This window comes from Colossoma macropomum, unplaced genomic scaffold (genome assembly GCF_904425465.1).
Source record: "Colossoma macropomum unplaced genomic scaffold, Colossoma_macropomum, whole genome shotgun sequence".
Lineage (NCBI taxonomy): Eukaryota > Metazoa > Chordata > Actinopteri > Characiformes > Serrasalmidae > Colossoma > Colossoma macropomum.
The window spans coordinates 13,871,716-13,890,983 of NW_023494802.1; the positions used below are offsets into that span (position 1 = coordinate 13,871,716).

At 42.2% G+C, this 19,268-nt stretch overlaps 1 protein-coding gene across 4 annotated transcripts in view; it reads right to left on the bottom strand.

Annotated features, from left to right (window-relative positions):
- The window catches only part of flna (filamin A, alpha (actin binding protein 280)), a 36,063-nt gene extending 18,040 nt beyond the window's left edge, over positions 1–18,023 (bottom strand). For all 4 annotated transcript variants that reach the window (XM_036590703.1, XM_036590700.1, XM_036590701.1 and 1 more), the window contains exons 1-6: positions 17,726–18,023; positions 12,731–13,212; positions 1,668–1,919; positions 1,422–1,519; positions 307–454; positions 4–200 (exon numbers count right to left, since the gene is read on the bottom strand). In XM_036590703.1, coding sequence (XP_036446596.1) covers positions 4–200; positions 307–454; positions 1,422–1,519; positions 1,668–1,919; positions 12,731–13,106 — 1,071 coding nt within the window. In that variant the 5' untranslated portion in view covers positions 13,107–13,212; positions 17,726–18,023. The remainder of the gene's footprint in view (positions 1–3; positions 201–306; positions 455–1,421; positions 1,520–1,667; positions 1,920–12,730; positions 13,213–17,725) is intronic.
- Between the last annotated feature and the right edge of the window lie 1,245 nt (positions 18,024–19,268).

Consider the following 19,268-nt stretch of genomic DNA (forward strand, 5'->3'; position numbering starts at 1 on the left):
TACCTTATGTAGCCCAGTGACTTTGGGAACATAGACTACAGAGTAAGTGCGATTCTTGTCATTGTTGGGAGTTACTTTAGCCTCCTCGCGGTGACCAGCGGGGTCCTCCACATAAACCAGCACCTCTCCTTGGCCTGCGCTAATGGTTTCCACGGTGAACACAGCTTTTTTCATCACCACATTACCAGTGGGCTCAATACCTGAACAAAAAAAGTAATCCTGAAGTGTCCATGCTGTACTACATGCACATAAAATAGACTCCACAGCTGACAATGCAGGGTGGAGCACTAGGCCTTGATAAGTTACCTGGTCCATAGGCACGAGCCTTTTTGGGGTTGAGTTTGGGGCGAAGGGGGGCACCAGGCTTTAGCTTGGCCTTAGGGAACTGCGACAGGTAGGTCATGACAGAGTGCTCATCCACATTGGGATCAACGATTTCCTCTGGAGTGATAACCTAGCATAGTGGAAAAATGACAATTTAATACACATCACCCGACACCAAAAGGGGGAAGGAAAATGAGTCATAACACAAACAGTCTCATAGGAGACAGACAGCTCACAAGACCACAAGGCAGTCTGTGGCATAAGCTGATGGGCACTGACACGCGACAGCAGGAAACTTTGCCAACCACACTTGCAACTGACAGCACGCAATGTATAAGACTTGATATTCAATTGCCATGGAACTGAGCCTACTTCAAAACCTCATTTGACAGTTTCGCTCGTATAGAAGTAAAACCGTGAAGAATCAGTCACTCACTTCTACCTTGTAATTTACCACAACTGCCATAGCAACCAAGTTGTAAAGCAAAATGCAAAATCAACAGCCACTCCTCTCAGAGGTTTTTACTGGTCTCGTCAGCCTACGATATCTGAGTTTCAAAATAAATCTATATCATATCATTTTTTGTTTCAGTTCTTTTCTATCAACTTACCCATTTGATGGCTCATGACTAGGAAGGCCTTTTCTCTCTTTTCCACATTGGAGGAACATGAGTTTTTAGATCATGTTATTTGAGGGCATTTCTTTATTTAGGTTAGTTGACAATGCATTAGCATAGATGCTTAGAAACAGTTGCAAACACTAAATTACACAGGTTTAATCTCTACGAGATATTTAAACTTGTTCAGGATCTGAATTCTCAGTCACTGAGGGGGAACGTGAAATGAGAAACTCATTTTCCTGGTACTCGGCAGAACTTGGTTGATTTCTCTTTACTCACCCAAGTCATGACAAAACCACATTGGCCACAGGAATTAACAACTACTGAACAGAAGAGCTGCAGAAACGTTCAATAAATAAAATAGTTATTTATGGAGCAAGCATTTTAATATTCAAAAGGGAGTGAATTATGCCATTGATAAGTTTTGCACCATGCTAAACTCTAGACCCTAGAGAGATTAATTGTAACCATGATCACCTGAGGAACCCCCAGCCACTCATCAGCCTGCTGCATGGCCTCGCGGGCATTGTCCACAGGCTTCGTTTGATCCCAGGAGTCCCAGTCCGGACACAGACCTGAAGGGTTACCAAAAGATATGTTCATATATAGCTTGCGCTAAATCATCAGAATAGCAGAGTCAAATTCAAGACATGAAAGACAACAGTAGGACCTTTTTTCAAACACCCAAGTTAGCTTTACTGGTAGCTATTAAGTTCACATCACCTGGAGCACAACTGTCCACCAACGCTCCCAGGGCTTTGCCTGACTGCCAGTCTCGGCTGAAGTTTGTGATTGGCAGCTCGGGCAGTTTGTTCTGGATCCAGCCCAGGAGCCTCTGCTTGGGTGTCTTCTGCTTGGCATCATCCGTGTCCTCCTCCTCATCCCACATAGGCATGGAGATGGAATAGTGCAGGATCAGGGTCCATATCAGTCCCAGGATGAGCTTCAGGTTCCCGTCCACTATGGCTTTACTGTCTGCAGGGGACAACAGGGAGGAGTAAGAGTTAGATTGGCAGATGAGAGAGATGGAAGGCATGGAGTATATGAAGGATAAACATGTAAAAATGAATCTAAAAATTCAACTAACATGTTATCTCTGATGAGAGACAATTAACCTGAGCTAAAAATGTCAAAAAATCTGGGTAACCCTGTCCCAAGCGCTTCTATATATATCATTTAAGATAGAGGTTCATGTTTTATGACCATTGGAAACAGCCATATATCAGAACTGTAAGTGTAAAGTATAAAACAAACAATCAGCCATATTTAGCTAAAACTATAAGAGTATAAAATAAAATTTAAACTAGGGATATAAAACTATATTGGCTGATATCATTATTGGATTTTTTTGGATATCAGCTGCAGTTTGAGGGTCAGGCCCTATTTTTGAAACAAATCATTATCATCATTTTAAGGCAGCATGATTTAATTCAACAACCACAATGAGGTCCTGTTTGCTGGTACTGTCCCATCTTTGTATTGTTCCTGGACAAAACATCCATCATTTCACTGCGGCCCATGGACCAGCAGAGGTAGAACACAGCGTACTTCTACTCCACTCAGTTTTGAAATAAGTACACAACACCTAAACCCAGCAAAGATAGCCAGTGTGAGCAATCATAATCAGCATTCACACTTCTCTCTCACTGTACCTCAGTACAGCACACACCCATCCGGCCCTTAGTGTAGTTAGCAATTTAGAGTATGTTCCCTCAGTTGCAAAATACTGATGTAATAGACAAGCTAAGGACACCCAGATCCACTGCTGACACGTGGACACATGCAAAGACAGAACTGTGAGAGGATGCATGTTGGCTTAGGCTGATGTTGAGATGGATGTAGATAACAAGGGTGATTACTGGCTGTTAGTGCAGTTATGTTCTCAGGGTGGGGTGGGGAGAACTCTTCCTGTTCTAACTAAAGCATGCTTCACTGAGGACAGACTTCAATTCTCCTTGGAGGAGACCCTTTCAGTGCAGCCCCAAACTACCGCTCCACTCCCAACTGGAGCAAACATGGGCTGGATCAATGAATCATCGTAATGGAATTCAAGCCCAGTGGACAACAGATTTGTCCTGTAGCAAAACACAAATTCTAAACTAGCATCTCAGTCTGATCACTAAAATAAACACACAATTTCAAATAAGATTTTATTGTAAATCATTTTTGGACTATTTCTGTTGCTCTTATGTTCACATTATTGTAAAGGAGCAGTGTGTGGTTAAAAAAAAAAATCCATATCATTTGACAGTGTGGGACAACCTTGTCAATAGTTTTGGACTGACAAAGTACTCCTTTGAGGCCTCACTGGACTTGGACGCAGTCCAATTGGGCTCTCTTAAGCTTTTTAAAAGTCCTCTTTTCAAAAATAAGAAGCACATAGTATAGTCATGACTGTCTTCAACTGAAGCATGACTGTACACCAAGGTTCCCCATTTTTGTAGAGTAGATTTATCAGAGTTTTTGATGGCTTAAATGATTGCCCTATAGGACTAATTTTAAGCTCAGTGTTAAGCTGCAAAGGAGTGGCAAGTTTCTTTATATTTAAAGGCATCACTGAGGTTGCATTATGTATGATTAAATAATGAAAAACACAGCACACCTAGCCCTGTGTTAGGCTCTGTATATTCACATGACTGTCCTTCACCAGTGAATGCTGTTTATGCAAGCATTGTTCACTCCAGACTCAACATTCCCCTACAGAGGTGATCAGCAGGCTGAGCCAACACAGCCCTCAACCCAAGAGTACAGAAGAAAGGGTGAACACACATGTAAATGAAACCGCCTTAAATAAAGGCCTTGAACACTCTGTATATTTTGAAATCACAGGACACTTCATCCTGCTCCTGACCTCCACTCCGGTCATCCAACAGTGCCGTTCTGCCATGTAAAATAATACACTTGCAATTTTTTTGTTTGGCCCTAATTTTCCAGAGTGTGGCCTACAAACCTCAACACCCCCCAAACACACCGAAGTTTGCAGGAATTCAGCTTGGTTTCTGGATCACGTCAACCATCTCGGATCAATTTTCTTTCAGAATAAAAGATGCTGGAGATGTTTTTAGGCCACAGGGCAATAAAATAGCATTCAGAGTTCCCAAAATAAATTAAAAACACAGTTACCCTCCAAACCCTGGAATGGAGACTGGGGGGAAGAAATAAGGCTGTTTGCTAGCATGAGGTTTCTAAAAAATACAAAGGGGTCCATTTAAAGGAATATGCCAAAACCATAGCACCCCCGCCCCCGCCCCCCCACTGCAACCTTACCTCCACCAGCCACATCGGTAGCATATGGTCAATTACAACAGATAATGACATTTCCTTGTGCTTAAAAATAAGAACAGAAAACCAAATCAACTCAACACTCCTATAATAGAAGCCAATGGACAGGTGCTGAAACAGCTGCTTCTATCAAAAGTTTACTTTCAGTCATTGGTTTCTGTTTCTTTTTAAGTAAAACAAAATAATTCAATTAATTCATGTAATAAACCACTCATGACAAATACACAAGAGTTCAGCTAGAGCATTCCTTTAACAACTGGAACCTCCAGCTCACCATCACCAACTCAGAAGGAAGTGGGGGAAGAAGTCTGAGCAGGACCAGGCCCTAATGACTGTGCAGTCGCCATGACAACTCTGCATGTGAGTATGCATCAGTAACAAACATACAGAGACAGACAGAGTGGGTGTGTGTGGTGAGAGAGAGAGAGAGAGAGAGAGAGAGAGAGAGAGAGAGAGAGAGAGAGAGAGAGAGAGAGAGAGAGAGAGAGAGAGAGAGAGCTGCTGCCTTGAGCAGGTTGGAGCTTGTTAGAGGGATTAGAGCTCCTAGTCTGAACAGCAGTGTGGAGAGGGTGTGTCCAGCACCCCTGAGCACATGTAAAAGCACACTCCAGGCTGGCAGCACAGCTGGAGACGGGGCTGCTGATCCATTGCTGCTCTTGCGCAACATTCCTTTAACTGCAAATCAATTCGATTCACCCACAGACATGTTCTAGGCTTAAGTGTAACTGCTTTCTTCGTATCTCAGCCCCAAACTGCATCAGCACTGACAGCCCTCATTTACTCAAGGTCGAGGGGGGGAAGTGGGGAGTGGGGAGTGGGGACCAACTCAGACATTGCTTTAGCTCCTGAACCACTGCAGTCAGCACAGATATTCACCAGGGGTACATATTAAAAAAAAAAAACAAAAACCTGAGCGTCTTATTCATCGCTTCCTCTGAATGAGACATACATTACTCATTCTGCAGATTCCTGGGAACCATGGACCATAGCACAGACGGAAGGGTAAGAGTGGGCATTAGAGCCTGAAATATTTGTCCGAACCAAACTGACTCCGGTCAGATTCAAACTAATGTTTGGGATTCTCATAGTCCATAGTACACCAAACAGATATTATCCTGCATACCCATGCTTTAGTTCTCTCTATTCTTTCTTTCTTTCTACTTTTATCCTTACTGTTAAATCATGCACACTGAGGTCACTTGCCTTATGAAAGCGACGACCACTCAAGTATATGAGGCCTCCATGGCCTATGTACAATTGATCCAGCTTAAACATTAGGATGTTTGAACACATTAATGGACAAACTGTTTAGGGTAGGATTTAAACTACATTATAAAGTGCAACAATTACTAATATACAAAATGTAGGGATGCATTGATGTGGGATTTGTAAGCAGATGAACATTTGACAGTTTTCTAGCTATCAGCCATTGCATAAACATTTTGTAAGTGTAAAAGGTTACAAATGCAGTAAATTGAAAAACAAATAAATAGTAAGACATTTTAGTATAGTAGTCCTATGTGACCTACACTTTCTGCTACAATGAATGTCATTAATATTTCAAACCAATATTGCGTCAAAAAAAAAAACTATCCAATAAGAGATAATTAAAACTATTCTTACCACTAGAATTATCAACACTGTCACTAAGGTAACATAGCAGGCAACATCAGTGATGTTGTTTTATTCATTTTCCTGTTGGTTGGTGTGGTTCAGTTTGGGTTTGGACGACTGTTGAGCTCTGATGTGTTCAGGCTCAAAACGCTGTGCTGTGGAGCAGGCCGCTTTAAGACGGAATGTTCTTAGCCTATACTCTGGTTCCGAATTTACATCAGGGCTGTTTAAAGCTCTAGTTAGTGTGTTAGTGTGTGTGTGTGTGTGTGTGTGTGTGTGTGTGTGTGTGTGTGTGTTTCAGGGGCACTTGTATTGGGAGGGTCAGGGGGCTGGTGACGCACATCATAGCAAACATAAAACATGACAGGAATCCCCACCACACCAGTCTCAGGCCTTTTTTGGACATAGATGGCCAAACCATCAAATTCCCAAAACATGAATCGCACAGCTGAGAGAAAGAAGGATGGGGGGGGCATGCTAAAACAAAGAGAGGAGGAGAAAAAAAAAAAGAGATGGGACAAGAAAGAGACAGAAACAGAGAGAGAGAGAGATAGAGATTTATATCTAAAGGAAGAGTCAGGATATCCTAAAAGAGCTAATCTCAAAAAGCTGACTCATCAGCTCTGGATTTGAGCACTGATGTACCTCAGGACACATTCCCCTGACTCACTGTCTCTCTGAGCTCACTAACCAACTGCAGCCAATGTGACATCAGCATCACCTCTGACCCCACACCCAGACCTCTGACGCACCACGACACGAGCCTCTGCAGACGCCTTACATACAGCTCAGTATGTCCGGCACAAATGACTGTCCGCTACACAAGACCAAGAGATAGGCATACATTCATGTTTGGTCCAGAACAGGCTACTGATGTTTAGGCAAAAAACATTCACAGAAAGATTTGAGTCACAATTAAAATTGGAGTCACAATTAAAGCCCAGTGAGGGGGCAGTAATGCTAACAGCATGGCAGCAGGGGGGGAAGCCTCAGAGGAAATTGCCCACATTCCAGTAAGGTCTTATCACCAAGTCCTGGCCTGCTGGCCAGACAAAGACACAAACACACAAACCGTGGAAAACATGCTTCATCAATATCCCCCTCAGCTTACAGCCCACATTGCAGCTGCACACAGAACAGCAATGTAACATTCATGTCGCATTAGACATTTACAACTGAACTGAAACACAAGAAAGCCACAGCTACAGCCAGTGTGTCTCAGTCCTTATACGGTTTTAAGAAATCCTCAAAAAAAAGGAAAGAACCGTTGAATGGTCAGGAACACCATGCGGTGCGGTAACACTGAATGGTGCCGGATTGACACATACAGGAAAGCCTTTTCAAAATACAGCATAACCAACACGCGCTTTTAAGAACGTGAGCTCCACAAGCAAACTTCCTCTTGCTTTCCTTTCTGCTGCTTCCAAACGTCCCTCCCTCCTTTCCAGCCTTCCTCCCTCCCTCTCTTTTGGAAATGTTCCCCTTGGTTTTTTAGCCTTAAAAGGGCAGAAGCAAACTTGATCCTGGCAGTCCAGCCATTCCCCTCCACAGCGGTTTCTGATTACAGGGAGGGAGGGAACAGAGTAAGGGAAGGAGGGAAGGAGGGAGGGATGCAGGGAGAGCAAGAAGGAAAGGAAAAAAAAAATGCCTAGAACAGTGAAAACTGCTGTGTTTGGACTTTTGTAAAACCCCATATTGACAGAGCTGGATTGTCATTTGGCTCCCCTTGTTCTGTGGCTGAGTCGAGCCAAGTTCCAGCAACCTATCCTCACATCTCTCTCACAAAACACACGTACACAGTGTATACAACCATGTAAAACATATGATCCATATTACACCCTGGCACACATAGCACTCAAGAGTAGGTGCTTGTGTGCTTAAGCCTCCCATTTAAAAACAGAAGTCTAATCTTGAATGCATTCAGACTCATGTTCTGGGAATGTTGTCTGTTCTTCAAAAATTCCAGAGGCTAAATTGAGAAGACCTGACTTTGTTTCATAGTATTTCAAGTAACCATCATGTCCACTCAACAAATATTGACTGCAACACATCAGTAGGTTGCAGCATATCTGTTAAAGGTCTGTCCTTGTGGCACAGCAGGACAGAACACAAGGGAACACCATAAAACCCCGTGCCCCAATCCTTCCATACCATCACCATTACATATGGCTGAAACAGCCCAGGCATAACAGACATACAGCCCAAGCAAGCTCGGATGAATGCTTGGCCGTCACTTCAGGTGCATGTTGGTAAATAAGAATGAACTATGTCACCCTCTCAGCAACACGTCCATTCCAGGTCTCATTTCTACTCCCTTGTTCTTAACTTGCACCTCTTCTTCATTTGCCCTCCCCCCATCTCTCCCCTTCTCTCAAACTGAATAAAGAGAAAGAAAACCACAGCTCTAGTCTGGAAGGTTTGCAAAAACATACCATCCCTCACTATTAGCTTAACAAGTGGTGCCAAACCGAATTGTCCTTATCTGCTGAGTCTCTGTGGAAAACTGAATTACAGAGGTCCTAGAAGAACTGCAAGACTACAACTTGCCCTTTTATCAGTCTTGAAGCTACCTTACTGCTTCAAACTGTGACTATTGAGATTGAAAGCTCTAAATTCTTCTTGAGGAAACATGTAATCGCAATAGTCTTCATGTGGTTTCTCCAGCTGCTGTCTTTGAGATTCAGTATCCCCAGAAAAAACTTTGAAAGGGTTTCACATAAAAATGTGAGGGCTGCATTTGACTCACTGAGGGACAGATTCGTGCTAAACCTTTGTTCTGAAATCTGAAGATGAGAGTTGGAGTCTCAAACCAAAGGGCAGAAATAACTGGGGGGGAGAACTTATACCAGGTGCTTTCCGCTGTGTGGTTGATATAGTGGTGAGTGTGCCATGCACTCTCACGCACAGACACACCTCCCTTACTCTGTCACATCAGACATTCAAAAACTTTCATTGGACTTCATTTACCTGCACTTTTTAAACAAAGCATCACCCCACTTTCTTTACACCAACTCCTCCAGTTACACAATGCTACTCTAAACCTTCTAGACGGTACCAGTTCCTTGAGAAAGGGATGCAGCTGAAAAGGAAATCCTGCAAATGGGATTCAAAAAGGAACATCCCAAAGCCCCTACAGGCTGCCCCCAGCCCACTATACATTATGGGTGGGGCATACAAGACAACAGGAGTTAAGAATCTAAGCTAAACAAACATGCACAATAGCCAGCAGATAAAGTAGACTACAGTGCTGGCACAGAAAAAACACTCAAAGGTAAGTATCTTATACTTCTGTAAGAGAGCAAGATAAGAGCTGTCACCGCAGAGACAAAAAGCAGTCTTATAAAAAACATTTATTCAGAGTAATGTCAATGGAAGACTTTACACAAAGATAATATCTGAGCCAAACTTTTGTGGTTTGGCCCTGATATCAGATGGTCCCATATCAACCTTCACGAAGAACATCTATTATCTAATATGGAGAAGTATGACTAAGTGACATGCAGGGGTTGACAATTCCCATTGTCAGGTGCCCCAGGCCACATTTCGGCCACTAGAAAAAAACAGAGCTCTGCTTTGGAGATTTTCTTTATTTTCTGATTTCCCCTTCTTTTAATAAACCACCTGACCAGCTTAATTTTCATTCATTCACAACTATCCACCATTAATCACAACACATGGCCTGGATAACACCAAAAAAGAATTTGCACAATATCTTCTTGTTAAACACATTCCGCTGCAGCTTACACCTACTTTTAGCTTGCATGCTTTTTGAGCATTAAGTGATTTCATGAAAATCTTTAATAAAATTATTCATGAAATAATATAAGCACCTCAGTGTTTGTTAATAAACTGATTTAGCCTTAATTTTAAAAGTTGTGACTTCAAATACATGCATTTTTGGGATCCTGCTGGTATGGGTTCTTGGCAGTTTCTCCTCTTTAAAGAAGCATGAATGTGCCTGTTTTTTTTTTTAAGTTTAAAATAAATGTTTCCTTTTCAAAGCAACAACCTGGCTGAAGCATGCATGTTACAGTAAATATTATGCATACACAATAAATATGTTTCTTTAATTCAGGCCACAAATTCTTAATTTTGGCTGTAAAAATTAATTGGCTTGATGGCCCAAGTGTAAATTTGCAGCTGTCTACTTGTGGTACAGGAGTGAGAAGTAAAGAACATTGCATCTCCGCAAAGCCTATGCATCACTTAAGAGATCAGAAAACTACTTGGTTCACACCCATATCACAGGACAAACCCTAAAGTTGAACACATTTCACTTCAGCAAACCAGCTACAACTTGCCACACCCTAGGGCCTGATCTGTTGCAGTAACTGGGGGAAACTGTACTTGGCAAAAATTACTTCTGCCTTTGATGCTTTTCATGGGTGAATTGGAAAACTTCTCACTTCTCACAAACTTATTATTTAATTTCTCAATTATTAGCATATTAATCAGCTTTTCCCTTCCCATCTTTAATGAAGACAGCTGACTTACTGGACATAATTTGTATGACCTTTTGAATTCATATGTCCAACAGAGGACTAAATTAACAAGCTTATTTTGCACTTGTAGTCGCAAAGCAGTTCACTAGAGCGCACTTCTTCCTCCAGGCTTGTTACTTTAAAAAAGGGCTAGTCCTTAAATGGTTACAAGCCTGGGTCTCATGAGTCTCTGAGCTCTTAATTTTAAAAAGGTAAGCTCAATTCAAGTTCTGTCCTGATCTGCTATGCAGTAAAACTGTGGCATGAAGATTGAGCAACTGAGTGTCAGAAGGCAGCACATCATGCACAGCCACACCCAGAGACGAATGAGTGAGACAGACAGTACCTCCATTACTACGATCTGAACTCTAACTGTGCTGCATCTGCAGAAAACTCTGTACAAAGCTGTATGAAAGCATCCATCTCCCCATACTGGCATATTCTTAAAAAGAGTTTTCTCTGATCAGGGAGAACTTTGTAAATGGGACATTAAGACTAGACTGCCAAGCTACCAACTCAACTCCATGGGTGATAATCCAAAGAGCACTGCTCTTGTTAGTGAGATAGCAGAGGTATGCATGTCTGCATATCTTTAAAAGCTCTCAAAGCGAATAGCAGAAAGCTCTTCAACTCAAATCTTAAGACAAATGTTGGTGAAACAGCCAGCATCAAGTAGATGAATCAAAATAATTGTCTCCAACAGCAACCCTTACTGGTAAGCACAAGCAGATGTAAAATGCTACACTGCATCACCTGAGGTTTTAGTACCCCAAGTCTTGGCACTCCCTGGCTTCCTTGGCTTACAACAGCACAATATAAACGTTAAAGTCATCCCCTCCAGGGCCTGTTGGGAAACACTGCCATGGCAAGATAGATTCTTTCAGACTCCATCCCTACATAAAAGCTCAATACCTGGTAAACCAACATTCAGGAAGCCCGCTGTGCCATCAAACTCTTTCAACTGAAGCTGTAGGCATGTTCCCACAAAGTAAACACTTAACCAGATAGTGGTCTAAAACATGGAAGCAACACTTGGAAGTGTAGACAGGAGTGTGAAATGTGGTAGCTGTGGTTTTTCTAAAAAAAGGGGATTTGAAATCGAAACAGAAGTGGAAGAGCCAATGTCTTCTCATATATATGCTTTCAGCATCCATGGAATAAATACTGTCAAGGCTATTCCACCTTAAAACAAATGGAAATTTAAATGCAAGTCAAATCGGCGCGCGCTCCATCCAATCCTTCCAGCAGGTCCCACTTGCCAACTTTGTAAGCTGAGTAAGGATATAAGGATAAATTCATGGTACCCCTGCAACACAGCATACAGTTATACCAAAGAAATCAAGTCGTTTTTCAGTCTGCTTGTATTAGATTTACTTCATTTAAATATTACTAAGGATTTAGCAAAAAGGCCCCAAACTCAAAAGGTTTTGTAAGAACACACAGATGCGCACCATAGATGTGCAAACTGTAGATGTGCATGCATTCAGACAAGTAGTGACAAGACTTAAATGAGCCCGTATAGGATTTATTGTTTGTCAATGTAGCCAGCAAGATACGATCAAATGATAGTCTGGTATGTGTTCATGTGGCCCTACCCAATTTAACCTCTATTAAAAACATGTAATCTATCAAAGAGAACAGGCCCTGGAGCTGTGTGGAAAACTCTGGGCTGATGATGCAGACATTCTCACTGACAGGATTAGCTCCCCACCCTCCTCACACGCGTTCAGCTCAACTTGTTCGTGGCGGATAAAAACTCTGGCAAAGTTTCCAGAGGTTTAATTCAGCGTTCAGCTGCGAAAAACAGCCGGCCACGACAACGAACAGTGGACATGTGAGGCACCCAAAGTTGAGCTACTTACCACAGCTCACTCACAATCAACGTTAGATAGGTTAACGCGTTCACGTGTACGCCAAAAAAAAGGTTATTCGTGAGAGAAAAAAAACAGGATGTAGGTGGCCAAGTTCAAAACATGTGAAGCTGTAAAATGAAAAAGCTATAAAGTTAGCCCCCCTAACCGGTGGTCTTCAACTAGGCCCGGTTTTACATAACGTTAAATCTCCGCCGTTACTGTGTAGCCTAGCTTAGCTCTCTCAGCCATCCGAGATGGGATGGGAGCCTGAACATTCAACCGCGGACTGCATTCACATTCACAACAGTGGAATTTCAACTACACACACACACGCAGAGAAGAGAGAGAGAAACTAAGAGAGAGAGACTCCAAACTGCAGCACCTATTTTAAAGACTGTTTAAGCTGTGAACCAGACCGCTCTGCGTGGAAACTATCTGAGGTCTGAAATAAAATCCAAGCGGAGGGAGCTAATAAACTATAAACGTTGGCGTGGAAAATTAACCGTCTGTGCGACCGCAAACAATGCAAGAGGTGGAGGTGAAAGAAAGCACCTACCTATAGAGACGAGCTTGATATTCTCTCTGTCGAGGAACTCCAGAGCCACGGAGACGTTCTCCAGCTGCATCTGCCTGAAGGTGGGCCGCTGGTTGTATTTGCGGAACATCTTCTTCTGGCTCAGCACCTCCAGGAGCGCTATGAGCCTGAGGCCGTCGCTCAGGTCCGTCTGCAGGTTGGCGATGCGCTTGTTCACGCATTTCAGGTGCTCGTTACACCACCGGGTGAAGGTGTTCTGCTGGATCTTCTTCCACGGCGCGTCCTCGGCCAGGTCTTTCTCCGTGGCGGGCATGTCGGCGTCCTTATCCGGGCTGAGAGAGGCGTTGGGCGCGGGAGAGGCTGCGCTCGACTGGTGGAGCCGTGGGTGTTGACTCATTTTTATGGACTCGGCTCTCCCCTTCACTAGCTCACTGACTCGCTGATTTTTTTTTGGTTTGGGCGGAGCCTCGAATCGCTAGACGACTCTTTTAAAAGTTCTTTAACTATAACAAAGAAGAAAAAGAAATAAAAGAAGTCAGAGAAATGAAACAGGGGGAACAAAAATGGAAACTTTCTAAACAGTTATTCCTAAAAGAGTCATTCTAACGTTCCAGCGCGCTGATTGGACGATAAATTACACGTGTTAAAACCTTGAATATAGCAAAAGAAATGTGTAATAATGTAACAGGCAAATAACCAATAAAGGGGTCGTGATAATCTCGCCTGTGCACACAGATCTTTGAAAAGATGAACGATAAGGAGGGTGTGTGTGTGGGGGGGTGTGTTTAGGACACAGCCCGGTGATTTCCAGCTAAAGCCTGCTGCTGTTTTGTCACTGCACTGCACTTTTTAGAGTTATCCCTGACCTGGTACAGTAATTGTAACATCATTTAGGGCTCAATAAGTACAGATCAGCTAAAGGGCACATATCTTTTTTTTTCCCCTGAGGTCCACTTGTAACATTTGTGAGGGTTTATTTACAAAATCAGTCATATTTCATTTTTACATGATCATTTCCAGCCTTTCTTTATCCCTTAGAATTAAAAAGGCTGTATTTATTGCACTACTTATAGAACTGATCTATGTAAATGAGCTCTGTTCTGATTGGCTGCTCTGTATTGTGTCTCATACAAAAACAGTTGGGGATGAAACACTCCTTATAACTTTAGTGTGAGTGGGCAGGGCTAAACTGCGGTAGGCTGAAGTGGGTGTATGTAAATTTTTGTGATATCACAAAAATGCTAAATTCAAAATAGGTTGTTTTGGCTGGTTAATTTACATTTATGAACTGTATGGAACGGAGAGTGAACAGTACACTTTTGAAAGTTTGACAGTGTTTACATGCTACATTAAAATCTTTTTTTCCATTTAAAATGAGGAAAATTATGTTTTTTGTAATATGGGCCCTTTAAGCCCGGTGTGTTAGACAAGGAAAAGTGGTCTAAAACGTGTAGCGCATGGAGACTCCAAGAGTTTGCGGCAGAATTGGAAAACACTTCCCTAGAGTATTACGTAATTTTTGAAAGAAAAAAAAGTTCCTGTTGCTTGACTGGTACACTGACTTGAACCACTGCCAAAAGATAAGCATAAATATTTGTGTTTTCATTTTTCTTCTTCAGATGTAATGCTACCTTTCAGTGTAGATGAACAACATTATTCATATGTTTAGGACCTTTGAGAATCTATTTATGTCTCCTTAGAGACATCATCTGGTGCTTGGGGGAAGTATGTTAGTGTTGTTAACATAAATAATAGATCTGGAATTCATCTGCATTCTGTGGAATAAACACAGTACACTGAATGAATGCAGTCTAATACTTGATAGAAGACTTACAAGAGAGGTTCTTTGCTATTTCCTATTTAAGTATAGTCTCTGATCAGAATTGAACTTCATAGGGACTTTGGGCCTCATTCACCAATATCTTCCTAAGTTCTTTCTTAAATTTGTTCTTGAGAAAGGTCCTAAGAAAAAGTCTACATTAGATTTGTGACTTGTTTTTAAACTGCAGAACTGTTCGTACTGTTATGCTCTTGAGTTTGTGCAGATGCTCTTGCCTAAGAACAAATCCCAAATAAGAAAACAGTGGTGGTGAATCTTTGTAAAAGCTGCATAAGACTTTTTTTTGTTTGTTTTAGGAATAAATGTCTTATTAAGAACAGTGAATGAGGCCCATTTTCTTTTACTATATTCAAGTATTAACACACATAAACTGCTTTCTATGGACGCTGTATAGATTACTAATTTAATACATCTCATTCTTGAACTTTCATCTGTTGGTGTAACACTATCATTGACACACAAGAGAATGCACTGTTGGAGGACATGCAAGTCTAGACAGCCCCTCCCTTAGAAAGAAAAATGAACAATGGATAAGATTGCAAAATTATGCTTGCAAATTATGCTATGTTGAATACCCAGGGTATATATCATAGAGTCCTTGGCAGGATCCATGTTCTCATTTAGTGGGAGCAATTTACCAAACAGTCCTGGTGCATTAATCCAGCCTTTTACTAAATAAGGCAACTAGGCCAAAACTGAATGTGTGCGTGGAGGACGCAGGCCATAAAGAATGTTTTCCTTTGGCCTTTTTTCAGAATTTGCCTCTGCAAGAGAATTTGAGGAATGCCCTCTGTCTAACCACTGATGACCCCTGACCTCCTGTACCCCCCAATAAAACAACCATATTAAACAGATACACTCTTTTTTTTTCAGTCTCTCTCTCACTTTCAACTTCTTTATCTTACACAATTACACATACATAAAGATCAGTTGGCAAGTACTAGCCTAACATTTCACGTCGATATTTGCATAAGCTACTGATTCATAAAACCACAGTGGACATATAAGCATTCAACCACAGCACAGTGTTTTCACTTCTCCAGCTCATGTAAAAGCTTGTAAGCTTCATCATACTCAACATGTAACTGTAGGACTTGCTTCAAGACAATGGGAAAACAAGCAAGTTAGACATTCCAGTACTTTATCACGCCCATCTCATTTTGTACTTTAGCGCCCTCTGTAGGATGTAACAAGTTTAGGGTGGGTATTAAACATGGAGCCAGTGCTCTTACTGAACATCTGTGGGCCCTGAGCCGCATTCTACTTGGGGAACGCCCACCCACCCCGGTCATATTCTTTTACATGCAAGAACAGAAAAATTCTTTCTGATTGGAAGAACTGAAAGCAACCCTCTGGATTATTTGCACTTTATATAACAAATGAAATTAAAAAAACATAACTGAGCCCCCCTGAATTGATCTGCTTGCTCAGAAAGGAAATCGCGTGTCTTAATGGAGTAGACCATGACACAATGTTTCATAAAAATGAACATGATAGTTATTGTACTTTCCGCAGTATGATAAAATTATGATAACGTTTATAAAGCCTTTTGAGGATGCATATCTATATAGTTCTAACTAAGCCTGTTACTATTACATTATAACAAGTAATGCACCGATTATTCTGACGATTCATCGAGAATAGCAGTTTTTGAAAAAAGAAAAATGATCCACAGCCTTTCAAAGATGTAACAGGCTCTGTTTCTCACTGTACCAACAGTTTAAAAATGCATTTTCATGCAAATCTCCAACTAATCATCGAGACAGTAAATTTTAAGTGATGATATTTTTAATCAAGTGAAATTTAGTAATTGTGGCAGCCCTCGTTCTAATTTTATTAGGCTCTGACTGAGTCTCAAATGGCTCCCTACTGAACATATAGTGCACTATTTGAGGACAGAAGTCTAGGGCCTTACATACAGAGTATGAAGATTCGCCTCAAGTGTAAGAAAAGGGCGTGTGCTTTATAAACTAGAAAAGAATCATACAAAATGTGCATGCATATGCTAACACAATGTCACATCATAAGTGAAACGCTGCAGTGCAGCGGAAAAGAGCTGTTTGGTTAACCCACACCCTGGCTGTTAACCACAAAGCACGCTATATCCTTTGAGCAAGTGAAAAACACAGATTGCAGCCTACGGAAATGAAGACTGCCTAATGTTTTTTTTCTTTCTTTCTTTCTTAGAAAAGGTATTTCAAGGATGTGAAACCACAATATCAAATCAGCATGTTACAAATAGCATTACAATGACTGAGACAAATATAAAACACTGGTGGTTTATTTGGTGGATTATTATTAACTAGAGTCTGCATAACCAGGAGAAGGAACATCTATGTGAGTTCATTATGCTTGAAGATGGCAGATTAATGGGGTGCTGCTCTGCTCCGCTCAGGTGAGCTGCCACAAGTGTGCAGTAACTCATCAAGAGCGCAAGGGGGCGCCCGCACCTACAGCGCCAATGAGCGCACCGAGAGCGGACCTTTTCCATATTTTCCCTTATTTGGTGAGGAGCCCTTAATGAGGATTACGCGTTTAAACCCCCCGTATGGAGCCGCAATGTTGTGCGTGTGTGGCAGCGTTTTACATGAGCTAAAGCGCAGGACAGTTTCAGCGCTGAGCTGATACACATCAGCGAGAAGAACAGCACATCTCCAACAGAGGAAACTCGGCTAAAGCCCGGCCCGGACACATTTACATTCGTTTATTAAACGCAACGTTTGATTTCGTTCCTTTTAACGCTCAAATATAACAGATTTAAAAAAAAAACGAGCATGCATTAAGCGAGCTGTGCAACTCAGAACATCTTTGGCATCATCTCTTATGGCACTGAGTTCAACAGGACCAGCGAACAGGCAACTGCTGAATACAGCACATGTAGTGTCTACTGTAATAACCACAATATACTGTAAATGTGACAACAGCGAAGTAAAATGCTCACACTGGTAAATAAGCAAGATATACACAACTCACACACGTACAGAACACTTTCCTGCATGTTTTAGTGCCTTTATCTTTCCTAAGCCTTGCAGTCAAAGCTACACGAAGCTGAAAACAATTAATACTAGCAAGGCGTTCACTGAGATCTAATTGTTTTCTGCAGCTATCACTGTAGACTTCAGCATGAGGACTACAGCTTGGTGAGAGAGTGATGAGCGGAGAGCTTTCTAACTTACACTCTTTGGGCTGTGCTGCTGGTGGTCTTGCGAACAAGTATCTTCTTCTTCTGTATCCTTCGCGACTCTACACGCAGGAAAAACTGCACTGTCTCCCTCCCGGACCGAGCGAGCCTCCCTGAGGGGGGGAAATGCTAGTTCGGTTAGCTCCAGAAAGAGCACTAGTGACACCCCTCGGCCTTTTCTATCTCCTTCTCTCCTTCGTGGCTCTCAAATGCGAGAGCCTTAATTGGTAAAGTATCAAAGAGGAGGTGGAGGAGGTGGTGGTGGAGAGGGGGGCGCTTCTCTAGCAGAGTGAGTGAGGCTCGGTGAGAGGCTGACGTTATACCGGCGACCGCGCCTTCAGATTTTAAAGGTATGATGTCACCCCGTTTTGCAGTGGGGCCGTGTTAGAGTTTATTTTCCACCTGTATTCGGACAAGCCCCGCCTCCTCCAGACTACGATTGGCTGGTAGGGTCCTAACTCCTGCGCTACGATTGGCTAAAAGTTCATACTCGTACGCGAGCAGAAACTTTTGCCCAATCGTAGCGCAAGAGGGCGGGGCTGTCCGGAATACGGGTGGCGAAGAACACCGCTGTTCTGTGCGCCTGTATTCTTTCTGTTTCTTCTCAGGTGGCGCTTTTGGACAAAGAGCCCTGTTAAGAGGAAACGCTCCCCAAATGTCTGTCTGTGGCAGTTTATTTTATTCGGAGGCCTTTTGGTTCAAAGTTAAGTGTTGCTCCATAAACATTTAAAAACCCATAAAGGAGCGTGCACAGCGCACAGCTGCTTTTGATGAATGAGCTGTAATGTCAGGGCCGTAAGATGGCCAGGGTTAGTCTGAACAGGCTGACTGGGCTGAAGCCAAGCACGGCCTAAAAGAGGTCCTGCAGAGCTGCACAATGATGAGATCACACAGGGTAGAATATCTCTCTCTCTCTCTCTCTCTGTGTGTGTGTGAGAGTGAGTGAGTGTGAGAGATAGAGAGACAGAGAAAGAAAGAGAGAGACAGGGAGACACACACACACACACACACACACACAGAGAGAGAGAGAGAGAGAGAGAGAGAGAGAGAGGGGGGGGCATCATTTCCAGTAACTGATGATGATCAAACTTTAAAGTGCAGCAATCATTAGACCACACCACTGAGTTCTGTACTGGGATGAGACAGAAATAAAGTATTGCACTGAATGTATTTGTGTACATAAGTTCTACGTGATTAGAATATACCAAAAGTACACTCAGTGGCCACTTTATTAGGTACACTGTCCTTTTATTAGATACACTATTACCATATAGGTGCCTTTTGCAGTTCTACAATTAGAGCATGTGGTCCAAACTCTTTCTCTGTATAATTTATTAGCCTTTCTTTACCCTGTTCATCAATGGTCAGGACCCCCCACAGAACCCCCACTGAGCATGTATTATTTGTGTGGTGGATCATTCTCAGCGTGGTGGTCTTTATACAAAGATGACACATATTTAAATGAGGTAAATTAGGAACATTACTTTTTTAGCACTTGGATGCTCTTAGATAGATAGATAGATAGATAGATAGATAGA